This window comes from Galeopterus variegatus, unplaced genomic scaffold (assembly GCF_000696425.1).
Source record: "Galeopterus variegatus unplaced genomic scaffold, G_variegatus-3.0.2 Scaffold344, whole genome shotgun sequence".
Lineage (NCBI taxonomy): Eukaryota > Metazoa > Chordata > Mammalia > Dermoptera > Cynocephalidae > Galeopterus > Galeopterus variegatus.
The window spans coordinates 334,014-348,056 of NW_007726455.1; the positions used below are offsets into that span (position 1 = coordinate 334,014).

General features: G+C 37.0%; 2 protein-coding genes across 2 annotated transcripts in view; both read right to left on the reverse strand.

The window, feature by feature from the left end:
* Positions 1 to 1,082: 1,082 nt before the first annotated feature.
* On the reverse strand, positions 1,083 to 4,746 carry ASCL3 (achaete-scute family bHLH transcription factor 3). Its single transcript, XM_008567783.1, has 2 exons — positions 4,705 to 4,746; positions 1,083 to 1,682 (listed from the first exon to the last, which is right to left on the reverse strand). The coding sequence occupies exon 2, from the start codon at positions 1,668 to 1,670 to the stop codon at positions 1,125 to 1,127; it is 546 nt and encodes a 181-aa protein (XP_008566005.1). The 5' UTR covers positions 1,671 to 1,682; positions 4,705 to 4,746; the 3' UTR covers positions 1,083 to 1,124.
* A 3,362-nt stretch (positions 4,747 to 8,108) lies between these two features.
* The window catches only part of TMEM9B (TMEM9 domain family, member B), a 17,773-nt gene continuing 11,838 nt past the window's right edge, over positions 8,109 to 14,043 (reverse strand). Inside the window, exons 4-5 of the mRNA XM_008567782.1 lie at positions 12,884 to 13,018; positions 8,109 to 9,280 (exon numbers count right to left, since the gene is read on the reverse strand). Coding sequence (XP_008566004.1) covers positions 9,125 to 9,280; positions 12,884 to 13,018 — 291 coding nt within the window. The 3' untranslated portion in view covers positions 8,109 to 9,124. The remainder of the gene's footprint in view (positions 9,281 to 12,883; positions 13,019 to 14,043) is intronic.

Sequence of the window (14,043 nt, forward strand, 5' to 3'; positions counted from 1 at the left end):
AAGTAATAGCTGGGATGGGAAATTGGGGAAGACTTCACAGAGACATGACAGTGGAGATGAGTGTGACAGACAGTATAGGGGAAGTCCTGGCTGGGCTTGGTGGCAGATAGGACCTGGGAATTAAGGGGGAAGGAGAGCTGAAACTAGCCATGGAAGTAGAAATACACACATGTTGGAGGCAGACTCCAAGATATGGGGCAGAGACTGTCCTTCCTAAGGATGAAGGAAAGGCCTGGCAGCTGCAAGTTGTCTGGCCCAAAGAACCTAGAGAATGGTGACGCTATGGACAAAACAAGATAAGGATAATGATAATGATAATAGTAATGGTTATGAGTACTTATAATGTGTCAGGCACTGTCGATCCTCAGAGTAAACACACGGGGAGTTGCTGTTATTGCAAGGGTACTTTAAAAAGTTCATGGAAAGATTTGTATTATCTTTTAATTCTATTTTTCTATGAACTTTTTGAAGTACCGTCGAATTGCTCTCATTTTGTGGATGAAGAACCAAGACAGAGAGGAAATAGCAGAGTGATACTTCAAACTGAGGCAGTTCGATTCCAGAGCCCTTGTAAGCTGCCTGAGGAAGTCTGTATGCAGGAAAAAGATGAGTCTGAAATAATTTCAAAGGACAACAAGATTTTGGAAACTACTTTTGCTTTAGCCCAGAGACACTTTCCCATCATGGCTTTTTGTCAACTCTGAGTAAATAAAAACCACCAAAGTTGGACAAATCAAGGCAGGTTCATTGTGATTGCTTAAGCAGGAAGCATCTGCAAAGTGCACTTATAAGCATTGAGTAGTCATGAGTCATACTTCACATGCTTTTATCAGAGCTTCTCACAGCTGAGACTGGCCACCTGTGTGATAAGCACAGGGTGAGAGGTACAGAGAACCCTAGGGATTCCTGCTCTTCTAGAGTTCTTGAATGAAATGAGAAGAGCATCTTCTTAATCTACGTAAGATAATATTTAGTACACCTGAAACCCAGGTAAGTAATGTCCAGCACAGGTTAGCATTTGAGATTTTATCTGACCACACAGAAATTAGATTTAGGAAAAACAGTTAAATGATGCCTAAGAGACCCCATTACATGCAATTATTTTCTTGTTTGGAAATACAGACTCAAATGATTCTAAAAATAGGGTCAGTGTGGCGGCTGGTGGCTGAGATTATGGAGGAAACTTTCCCAGGGTTATTCTTGGTTTCAGCTTTATCAGGGTACAGAAGAGACTGCAGATAATTAATGTACTTGATTGCAGCTCTGAGGGTTTCCACTTTGCTTAGTCGTTTCTCCAAATACTCCTCTGGCAGATGATGTCGGAGCTGAGCATAGCCTTCATTGACACACTTTACCCGCTGCCTTTCCCGCTCATTCCTTTTCCGGATAAAGGCTGGCCCATAGGAGTATTCGCACCTTCTATAATTTGGATAAGGCATTGGGAAAGAGAAGGGGCAGGGTTCACCATAATTTTCCATGATCAGGGAGTCACTGCTAAAAGGCAGCAATGGCAGCTCTTCAGAGTAAGGGGATGGCACTGGGGCCTCAGGGCACAGGTGGAAAGTGACCATGGGGTCCAGATAGAAGGACCTGGTCAGTGGCAAGTGGGCAGAATTGGAGAAGACAGGAAGTTTGTCTGGTGGATTACAGTAGCTTCTATCATCCATCATTTTCTCTTTAACCTGGAAACACAACCAATTTTATTAATTTGGCCAGATCAAAAGAGAGCAGATAGAATCTATTTTCTCGAAGATCAATGTTAAAAACACTTCTGCTTTGGTGACTATTTTCTGAGCTCATTTGGAAGGCTAGATGGAGTTATAATACTCTGTGCATAGGAAGAGAGAATTTTTCATGGCACTCAGAAATAGCACTAAATAACATTGTGAGAAAATTATTCCCCTTTCAATTCTCTTTCATTCCTTGTGATTACAAAGAGATAGCCTTAGTCTGGTTAGAATGTGTCTTCCACACTGCTAGAATATCACCCTTATATCAAAGCCTTCAACAAGCAGTAGTATTTAGCTACAATTTATATTTTTACTGTTAACTTCTATTCATGTGATTTATACTTATTTCACATTTACAGTAGTGATATAATGTTCTTCTTAAAAATAAATCCACCTGAGTTAAAAATGTGAATTGATTCAAAGAAAAATATTAATTAAATAATAGTACAGGTAGAACACAGTTAGATAGATATACTGAGGGTCATGAAGGCATATGCACATAACTGAAGTTTGGGAAACACTGAAACACCACAATACTCAAATACGCGTTAGAGAAATTATAAAGTAGTTAATGATCATGCAACCTCACAGGCATAGCCTTCTTAAATAATACATGATATTTCAGGGGCAAAATGGAAAATAAAAATAAGAAAGGAATAATTTGTTCTTAAATATTCACTTTAAGTTTACTTTAAAAGTGAGAAACTGCCCTAACATTAAAAACACAGTCAACTTACAAATTTTTACTTATTCAGAACTTTAAATATATTGAGTAAAGTACATCTATATTTAGGTTTTGTGGTTTATTTGTTTTTTTCCACAGGACTCAAGGATAAAGTATTATACCTGAGAGGTCCCACACCGACACATTCCCTTTTTATGAATAGGTCTACATCCATCTCATTTTTAAAATGATAAATAATAATGTTAATAATAATGGTGTAATAATGTAGCCACAACAGATTTTTACAGGGGCATTGTAGTTTAACCAGTTAACTGGTAGGCAGGGTAGTGCTATAGGAAAAAGAGCATTTTTCTTTCTGTCATACACCCTTGGGTTTCAGCCCCTTCCTAGCTGTGTGTTTTTAGGCAAGGTTCTTAACCTCTCTGAGCTTCAGCTTTTTCCTATGTCTAATTGAGATATTAGGGCTGGCTGGTTAGCTCAGGTGGTTAGAGCAGGACCTTATAACATCAAGGTCAAGGATTCAGTGCCCTGTGCTGGCCAGCTAGCAAAAAAAAAAAAAAATTAGGACAGTTGACAACATTGGCAGTTGTTTCTCTACCTGAATACAGCAAAAACTCTGCCGCTGCACTATGTAGTGAGAGGAGAATTCAAGAGTGTTCCAGTTCTCTCATGAAAAAGTCTACCTAATATGGCTTCTGAAAAGACAAGGAACTATGGAAACAGAAAGGGCAGCAGGAGATGAAAGATAGGGAGTTAGGAGTGGGAGGGTTACAAGAAGTCATGGTGAAACAGGCTGGAAAAGGGGTCAATGCCAGGAAAAGCTTTTCTTAAAAAAAGGCTGGGGGGTGGGGGGGTTTCTTAAAAAAAGGCTGGGGGGTGGGGGGGCTATGAGATAAGTGGGATAGGTCCAATTAAAAATCAAAACAGAGAAACAGGAAACTTCTTAAAAAAAGGCTGGGGGGGCTATGAGATAAGTGGGATAGGTCCAATTAAAAATCAAAACAGAGAAACAGGAAATAAAAGATTCCAAATTACTGACCAAATGACCTAAAATACTAACATAAAACAAAAATCTCTGCAAGATTAAAACCTAGCCAAGATTCTGTGAAAAAGAAAAAGTTGCTGAGAGAAATGAGTTAGGAAATTCCCAAGCCAGGAATTCTAGAGGGTAAGAGATAGAAGTTCTGTAAGGCAGAAGCTGCAAACTGATAGCAAGTGTGTATGGAGTCTGTATTACTACATTTTTGACAGTAGCAGAACCTTATTTTTGCCTATAGCTAAAAAGCCAGAATTGACTAACTGTACCAGGTGACAGAAACGTAAAGCAGATGTCATCAAAGCCCATTACACAAAATAATTTTGGGTATGTTTTTACCCTGAAAGGTAATTTGAATAATATATTAAATCTTGATTCAGATGAAATCTGAGTAATTTTTATATGCCACAGGTAATTAAAACTGTCTAGGTTTTAACAAGACTTTGCACAATTAGTGGAAAAAGAGGTTGGTGTCTCTGGAGACATATTTATGAGAAGCTTTTTCTATTGAACATTTTCAGTAAGTTCACCAATCAATGTAGTAGCATTTAAATATGACCATCTTTTATTCAAAAAAGAAAATTTAACCATTAAACAACAGAGTTAGAGAATGAAAAAGAATGCAGCAATGAAGAGAATCAAGAGAGAAAGGCTAATGGAGTCTGAACATGTTTGTAGGAATTGAATACAAGTTTCTAAAAGAAAGCAACACAGGTTGTTAGTACTGGGGCTCCCTGGTCCCAGATACATACTCAGCAAATAAACACACCTATTTTAGGAAAATCTCAGGTTTCTGTCTTAGAGCTCTTCTGGGAAATAAATGATAAGGTCTTAATGATAAAATTCCAAGAGATTCTAGATATTCTGCTAAGCATAAAAGCTTAACTGTCAGAGATTTTAAAATACAAGTGCACATATAATTAAATTATGGAGAGTCAGAGCTGGGAGGAAGCTTAGAAATCCTCTTCTCCAGTCCCTCATAGGTGCGATAGGTTGCTAAGGTTGCAAAACTAGTAGCAGAGCACAGGCTGGAACCCAGGTGTCCTGACTTGAAAACCAAAACTCTTTCCACTCCTTCAGAAGATTCAATCACCAGCAAAATCTTTCATTATATGGACAATAATTGATAGTTTAAGGTAATGGAATAATCAGATAGCTGACAAAATCCATCATTTATCAACTGTGCCTCGGGATTTTCTTAAAAACCATGTTCTTTTTGCTCCTGTGGGCTACTCTGGAGAAAAGTCTCTTACCTGAGTTTTGTCATCAAGATGCTGTATTTTGGGCTGAGTCAGACTTAACCTGATTTATAGGTGATCGTTTAGTAACAATATGCAAAGTAGCTTATGGTTAAACAGAACTGCTTGGTTCTGGTTTAGCGTTTTTTTCTACCTAATATGTAGATATGACAACACATAACAATACTAACTAGGAAAGTTTGCTTACAAAACTGGACACTTGTGACAGATTCTTTTGTTTAAAGAACACCCCCTGCCATTCATCTGGGTTATATGATTTTATATCAAAATTATTAATGAAAAGTATCTTTAAGTAATAGTTTCATAATGTGCAAATATTGGTCAATATTCTTTTAGATAGAGATGAAGGCCAGAACTAAGAAGATCAGTATAAACTCACATCTTTTTTTTAATACCCATTTTATTTTTCTTCTTAAGTAGACTTTATTTTTAGAACAGTTTTAGGTTCACAGCAAAATTGAACAGAAAGTACGGAGAGTTCCCATTCATCCCTGTCTCCACACGTGCACAGCTTTCTTCACTATCAGCATCCCAAACCATAGTTGTTTGCTACAATAGATGAACCTACACTGATACATTGTTATAACTCAAAGTCCATAGTTTACATTAGGGTTCACTTTTGGTGTTATACATTTACATTCTAAACATTTTGACAAATGTATAATGATATGTATCTACCATTATAGTATCATACAGAACAGTGTCACTGCCCTAAACGTCCTCTGTGATCCACCTATTCATCCCACCTCCTCCCTAACTCCTAGCAACAACTGATCTTTTCACTGTCTCCATGGTTTTGCCTTTTCCTGAATGTCTACAGTTGAAATTATACAGTATTTTCACACTTTCTCTTTCTTAGTATTACCCATTTAAGGTTCTGTCATGTCTTTTCATGGCTTGAGAGCCCATTTCATTTTAGCACTGAATAATATTCCATTCCTGGAATACCACAATTTGTTTATCCATTCACCTAGTGAAGGACATCTTGGTTGCTTCCAAGTTTTGGCAATTATGAATAAAGTTAATATCAACACCTGCATGCAGGTTTTTGTGTGGACATAAGATTTCAGCCTATTTGGGTGATTACAGAGGAGTGCGATTGCTGATGATATAGTAAGGGTATGTTTAGTTTTGTAAGAAACTGCCAAACTCTTCCAAAGTTGCTATACCATTTCACATTCCCACCAGCAATAAATGAGAATTCCTGTTCCTCCACATCCTCATGAGTATTTGGTGTTGTCAGTGTTCTGGATTTTGACCATCCTAATAGGTGTGTAGTGGTATCTCATTGTTTTAATTTGTGTTTCCCTAATGACATATGATGTGGAGCATCTTTTCATATGCTTATTTACCCTCCGTATATCTTCTTTAGTGAGGTATCTGTTCAGGTTTTACCCATTTTTAATAAGATTTTTTGTTTTCTTATTGTTGAATTTTAAGTGTTCTTTGTATTTTTGCCCTCCGTATATCTTCTTTAGTGAGGTATCTGTTCAGGTTTTGCCCATTTTTAATAAGATTTTTTGTTTTCTTATTGTTGAATTTTAAGTGTTCTTTGTATTTTTTGGATAACAGTCTTTTATCAGATATGTCTTTTGCAAATGTTGTCATGGTCTGCGGCTTGTCTTCTCATTCTTGACAGTGTCTTTCACAGAGGTTTTACGTTTTAATAAAGTCCGGCTTATCAATTTTCTTTCAAGGATCTTGCCTTCAGTGTTATAACTAAAAGGTAGTCACCATCTAGATTTTCTCCTATGCCATCTTCCAGAAATTTTATAGTTTTGCCTTTTACATGTAAGTCTATGATCCATTTTGAGTTAATTTTTGTGGACGATACAAGGTCTGAATCTAGATTTATTTTTTTGCATGTGGATGTTCAGTTGTTCCAGTACCATTTGTTGAAAAAACTATCTTTTCTCTACTGTATCTCTTTTGCTCCTTTGTCAAAGATCAGCTGACTATATTTATGTGGGTCTATTTCTGGGATATTCTATTGACCTATTTTTCTGTTCTCTTGCCAATAGCACACTGTCTTGACTACTGTAGTTTTATAGTAAGTCTGGCAGTTGGGTAGTGTCAGTTCTCTGACTTTATTGTTCTCCTTTACTATTGTGTTGGTTATTGTGGGTCTTTAGCCTTTCCATATACATTAGAATCAGTTTGTCAATATTCACAAAATAACTTTCTAGGATTTTGATTGGGTTTGCATTGAATCTACTTGATCAAGTTGGGAAGAAATGACAACATTGGCAATATTGAGCCTTCCTGTCCATGAACATGGAATATCTAATTTATTTGTTGATATTTTATCAGAGTTTTATCGTTTTTCTCATATACATCTTATACATATTTTGTTAGATTTATATCTAAGTATTTTATTTTTGGAGGTGCTAATGAAAATGGTATTGTATTTTTAATTTCAAATTCCATTTGTTCATTGCTGGAATATAGGAAAGTGATTGACTTTTGTATATTAAATCCCACCTGGTCATATTTGAACCTAAATCTTTTAATACTAACAATGAAGTCAATAATTTTTTTTTTTTTCCTTTTGTGTCTTTTTTACTGACTGGTAACGGGATCGCACCCCTTGGTGTCACGCCCGTACTGGGGACCGGCAACGGGATCACAACCCTCGGTGTTGCGCCTGCACCGCGCTCAGCCAGTGAGCGGGAACCGGTCTCCACATGGGATCCGAACCCTTGGCGGGAGCGCCGCCGCGCTCCCAAGCGGCACACTCTCCAGTGCGCCACCGGGCCAGCCCTGAAGTCAATAATTTTATGTTAGATTTGTGGGTACTAAAAAGCTGGGTTTTTTTTTTTTTTTTTTTGTCTTTTTTGTGACCGGTAAGGGGATCGCAACCCACCGGCCATCTCTATATAGGATCTGAACCCGCGGCGGGAGCGCTGCTGCGCTCCCAAGTGCCGCACTCTCCCGAGTGCGCCACGGGGCCGGCCCTAAAAAGCTGTTTTTTACTAACCAAAAAAAACAAAACAAGACAAAAACACAAGCACACAACCATTAACAGCTCCTAAAACCTCATCTTTATGAATTTAAAGTAATTTAATTGCAATCTAATTTTTGCCAAGAGTTTCTTAGAACAAGAACTACTTCAGGAATTTTAAATCTTTCAATTTATCAAAATGATATTTGTATGCTTTTCAGAGACCCACTTAAGAATGCATACATTCTTTGTTTGCACATGCACACACAGAGATAATTTAGTACTGATGTCTTATGATTTTATTTATTTTTGGCAGCTGGCCAGTACCGTCTTATGATTTCAAATTGGTATAAAACAGTAATCTCACAAGAGGGTACAAAATGTCGTTGTACCCTCAAGCTCATCATAAAGCAAATGAGAGAGGAGGAAAAAGTTAGGAGACATAGATATACTGATAGATGTTTCAAAATTATTTTTATTGTTACATTCCAAAGAGGACATTAGGAAGAAAAATGCCAGTTATTCAATAACTGTTATAACTTTCAGAGAGAGGCACCCAGAACCACAGTCCTAGTTCAAAGCTGCACATACTAGAGCTCAAACAGCTGCCTCTCAACACGACCGGAAATGCTGACAAATATGTGTATGTCATCAATCCAGGGAGGCTTGGGTTCAAAAGAAAATTTCTTTATTGCAAGTGTCCAAGTCCTTAAGATTTGTCCTTAGAGATAGAAGATGAGAAAGACCACACACACCAAGACTATGTTTAGTCATTAGAGTAAACTAGCAAATGGCCAGTTTGTTCTAGGATGCATTGCATCAGACATTACAGTACATGATGAAAATCTGCATTTTGTGAAGAGCCGCCAGGCATTTCAGATCTGGTTTACCATGAAGTACAGCTAACCAGATACCTAAATAATATAGTCAGTGCAAAAGTCAAATGGGGAAATCAGCACTTTGATGAGGCTGGCTGTGCTGCAAAATATAAACAAAACTTGAAAATAGAAGGTAAGGTCTATTTACAAAAGTTTGTTTAGTAAAGTGACTTGAGAAAAGTTGTGTTAAGCTCTTCCCATGCATCCCTCCCCTCTCCCAGCAGAAAAACAAAACAAAAAAACACCTGAAAATTACCTTGAAAATCAAGTTAAAACTGTGTGGTGAAAAAGAGAGTGCCTGTTCCAGATAAAGGACTTCAGGATAATTTACAAGCAGATTTATTTTTATTAGTAAAAGTCACAATTAGGAAAAGGTTTACTGGCTGACTTTGATCTGTGTGCTTTAAAAAAAAAGTCTCTATTAATACGTTAACAAGGAAAAAAAACATTAAGCGTGTTTTTTCTTTTAGTTTTGAATCTTCTAGCAAGAGTTGGTGAAATCAACAGGATATTATAACAACACCCAGGAAAACTCAGTCAGTTCTGTCCAGTGTCTGCCTTGTTTCCTTCTAGTCACCTTGAATTTCATTCCCAATTAGCTGAGGACAACATGTCGGTCAAAAACAGACTTTCGCTGCTCTTGAACTTGAAGCTTCCAACGCTGCTGGGCATACTCTACCTTGTTCAGCACATTGGCTCGACTGCGGGAGCGGGCCAGCACATCGTGGGCATTTGCAAAAGGCTGGTGATCCTGAAAGTCCAGGAATGGAGAACATCAGAGAATGCATGATAAGTGTAAAACACACACACAAAACAGCAGTTAGCCAGCCACAAAGATAGAAACAGGTGGATTTTTCAAACAATAAAGTATCTATTTGGCTAAGCATTCCTAGGCACTCAACTATCAGAAATAGGATGAACTCAACTATAGAAATAGTGGTTCAGGATACATAAGTGATGAGGGGGTATATGTGAAAGGTTCCCCTGGGTCACCATTCCCAAAGATGTTTCCCTTAAGAAGCAGAGACCACTACAAAGACAGCAGCCATTCATGTTAAAGAGAAATCTTCCCTGACTGGTGGGAAAAGAAGATCTACTTTCATGTTAATATCTCCATGTTACAGATATGGAAAGTAGGGCTTTTCCTTTCTTGATACTATACATCAAGGATATAAGAAAGAAGGTAAGAAAAGTGGAAGGCTAAAGTTGTAGGATTACTTGATTTCCCACAAGGAAATAAACCGATCCAAGGTCATTTAACAGATTAGCACAAACCACAAAATTTAGTTTGCCGAACCTTGACTCGGTGTCATATCTTCTCAACACACAGATTTTGTTCAGGTATCTTAAAATCACACTATAGGAATATGGTGCTTCAATTAACTTGTATATAAAATATTATTACCATTGGTTTGTTTTGACATAAATAAGATTGGGAAGAAGGATGTACTTTATCAGCAGAGAACCTCTCAGTTTCATAGTCCTGTTATCTACTCTTCAAGAAAGGGGAGAAAATCTTCTTAAGGAACAAATTCAAAAAGACTAAACAAAGCAGTTAATCCTTTTGGTCTGTTCTCCACCTATCAGAACAAGACTGAACTGGCTGTTCATGGTCATGGATGCTGGGAGAATGCAAATAGAGACTGACCCTTTTTATATGTTTGTTCTTTTTACACCTGATGAAATTACAACAAATACAAAACCTGTTTTAATGCAATGCTTTGATAATAGTGATGATGTGTCATGGATATATGATATAGTAAATATTGTGACTACTTGCAGTGAGCTTCTTAACTATTTGTACTTTTATTTGCTTTAAAATACTTTACAATGAACAAAAACGGAAAAAATTAAAACCGAGAATTTAACAAAAGCATTTTTTAAAGCACAGAAATAGCAAAGAACTCACATCTTGGTTGAGCAACAATTGTAGGAATTTAAATTTAACTTCTTTTTGTACAGAGTTGTTACCATAAATTCACAGCTCTGCTCAGAAAACCTCTGCCCAGCATCAGTTTAGCAGATATCCAAGACTCAGCCAGGCCTTTTAGAGACAGTATTCTCAGATGGTCAACATGCAGGCAGAATCAATCACTGATGGGCAAAATGGTTACTAAACACATGACTCCACCAATCAAATGCCTGCCCTACATATTTTCGTCTACACAGTTGTGCATCCATTTCTTTTATGATCTGTGTGTATATTAACATTGTCTATTCCTGAAATCAGGAACAGATATTTAATGCTGTAAAGGATGTAGTTTAAGTCAGACTTTCAACCGATGGGCCAATAATGAAAATGGTTTATGTGGCCTTTGAGACACAATATTTTCATACATCAGTAGTTTTCAACTGGGGGTGATTTTGCCCTCCAGGGATGTCTGGCAATATCTATGGACATTTTGATTGCCATGACTGGGATGGCAAGTGCTACTGGCATCTAGTGGATAAAGGTCAGGGATGCTGCTAAATATCATGTAATGAACAGAACAGCCCCCCACAACAAATAATTATTTGACCCAAAATGTCTGTAGTGTCAAGGTTGAGAAACTCTGAATATGTGAATAGAAATTAACATGGAAACAGTATGTGAGACTCTAATGCTTCTGGTATGCAACCCCCAGACTTGGCTCTGTCACCCCATTAGCCCTATTACGCCATATCAGATCTCCAGTCTTAACTTTTCTCCCAGACTATCAGTCTCCTCCTGGAACTCTTCTAAAATAAATATGTGTTTCTTTTATGATTAAAAATAAAAGGGCGAAACACACTCTTGTTAGTTATTTCTTTTATGTGTCTGTTTCTGTTTTATTCATCTCTTTATTCCTAGTACCCAGCACTGTACCTGATACAGAAAAATTAATTGATTATGTGTTGGTTGAGTTAATAAAAGCAGCAAAAGAAAAAGAGACAAACAGGTGATTTTATGACAGTTCTTGACAAAAAAAATTAAATCTTGCCCAAATAAGGTGAGTATTCATAATTGATATTCATGAGACAACAGCAAAAAAAAAAAAAAAATTAAATCTTGCCCAAATAAGGTGAGTATTCATAATTGATATTCATGAGACAACAGTGTTTTATCAAAAAGCAGGCTCTGTTTGCAGTTATAACTCAATCCATCCAGTCAGGGTCCCTTTTCCCATCCTTCACCAACAGGTCCACATGCCATTCTTGTTAGTGGTTTGCAAGGACTCACTCTGGGTATGGCTTCTGGAATTGATTCTCAAAACTATACTAAATTTGGGCCAGCCCAATGGCGCACTGGAGAGTGCGCCGCTTGGGAGCGCGGCAGCGCTCCTGCCGAGGGTTCAGATCCCATGTGGAGACCGGTTCCCGCTCACTGGCTGAGCGTGGTGCGGGCGCAACCAGGCGCGACACCGAGTGTTGCGATCCCGTTACCAGTCAGTAAAAAAGACAAAAAGGAAAAAAAAAAAAACTATACTAAATTCTATCCACTTTAAGGAACATAGTCCAATAAAATAATCCAAAAGAAAAAGTAATTTCTAAAAAATTTATATATAATAATAAAATAGTGGATAATTCAGAAGCAATCCCAAACAGGATAATGATTAAAAAAAAAGATAATTCTCTATGCTATACTGAATAACAAGGTTGTGAACTATGTAAATTTCTGGGCATTTTTTAATGAATTAGCATTAAAAGAAAAAGGAAACCAAGAAATAATTTATGCACTGATCATGCCAACTATTTGTACAAATATAAATGTGTTTTAAAGATAGGAAGAGAATCTAGAGTGATGGTTTTATTTTTCTCTAAAGTTAAAGATCACAGAGTTTTGGGTTTTTTTTGTTTTGTTTTGTTTTTTTGGCAGCTGGCTAGTAGCAAGGATTGAACCCTGGACTTTGGTGTTATCAACAACATACTCTAATCAACTGAGATAACTGGCCAGCTCAGATTTTTTTTTTTAAGCATTCATTAAGAAAAGAATGTCATGGTCTTCATGCTTCCCTTCACTAAAGCCTCTTTGCTTTCTAAAATATTTGGTGATACTGACAGGAAAGATGTTTCATGCAGGAGCATGGAGAGATGCTACCTCAGATGCTTTTCTCAATGTAAACAGAGAAAGAAGGAAAACTGCACTTGGTATGGAAGGGCAAGGTCTTGTATAGTACATTCATCAAGGATCGTCAGTTTAAATCACCATATTTATGGCTTTATAGAAAAATTTCTTCATAAAGATATACATACTAAAATTAGAAGTGTGTTTAGCTTCTCTCGGTGAGGATCTGTTCTAGCAAGTGAACATATATATGCGACTATTTTTCACCTGCACTTTACATTAGATGATGACTGATTAGCCATGAGCAGCTAGGGCAGCCTGACAACTTACCCCAATATCATCATCACTCTGTATCAACTGTGAGTGTCCAAAGAGGCGCCTCTTCAGAATGGGTTCAACCATAGTAAGATACACCATGTACAGAAGTAGGAGGCTCAAAATGGAGAGATAAATGATAATGGTAACCTAAGGAAATTAAAAATAAGTTACATCTCTGTTTGAGCCAAGAAATCAGAATTTTGTATGATAATAGAAAAGCCACAAGAAAGACTGATATGTATGCTAAGCATATAGGATTTCTATACAAGCCAGATTCCAATAAAAGAAACAAACTCAACTCTTTGCCAAAGTCTTATTTAAAGAAAAAGAGGAAAGAAAGCATTTTGTCTTTGGAATCTTTTTGCAAGTCTTCAAAACTCCATCTTCACTTACTGCTCATCACTTAACACCATTGCTTGTATAGCAGTTTTCTTTTTTCAGCTGAACACAGTGTCCTAGATTCAGCAGCACTGCTGCTGAAACAACTTAAAAGAACCCTAACAGAAAATGTAATTCAGGTGAATTGCCACAGAATACTCTTGTAGATTAACTTAGATATACAAAAATACTTTTTAGGCCATTGATTTGCTTGGGATTGATTTACATGGGCTGACAAAAAGTACAGTGTGACACATACACTAGAATGGCTATAATAAAATAGACAGACAATACCAAGTGTTGACAATGATATGGAGAAATTGAACTCTCACACAATGCTGGTGGGAATATAAAATGGTACAATCACATCGGAGAACAATCTAGCCATCTCTTAAAAAAGTTAAACATAAACTTACCACTCTAAGGAATTTACCCCAAGAAAAAGGAAAACATATACTCTACAAAAGACATATGCAGATATTCATGACAATATTATTCACAATAGTGAAAATATGGAAATAATCCAAATGTCCATCCTGATGACTAGACAGTCATACAATGGAATACTATTAAGCAATAAAAAGGAATGAAGTACTGATACATGCTACAACTTGGATAAACATAAAAAAATATGCTAAGTGAAAGAAGCCGGTCACAGAAGACTACATATTGTATGATTCCATTTATATGAAATGTCCAGTTATGTAGAGACAAAAAGCAGAATAGTGACTGTTTGGGGCTGGGGGTGTGAATGAGGATTTACTGTAAATAGGCAAAAGGAATCTTTTGGGGGC

Excerpts from the sequence above, each read along its gene's own strand:
- ASCL3 (XM_008567783.1), bottom strand. The coding sequence starts at position 1,670 with ATGATGGATGATAGAAGCTACTGTAATCCACCAGACAAACTTCCTGTC.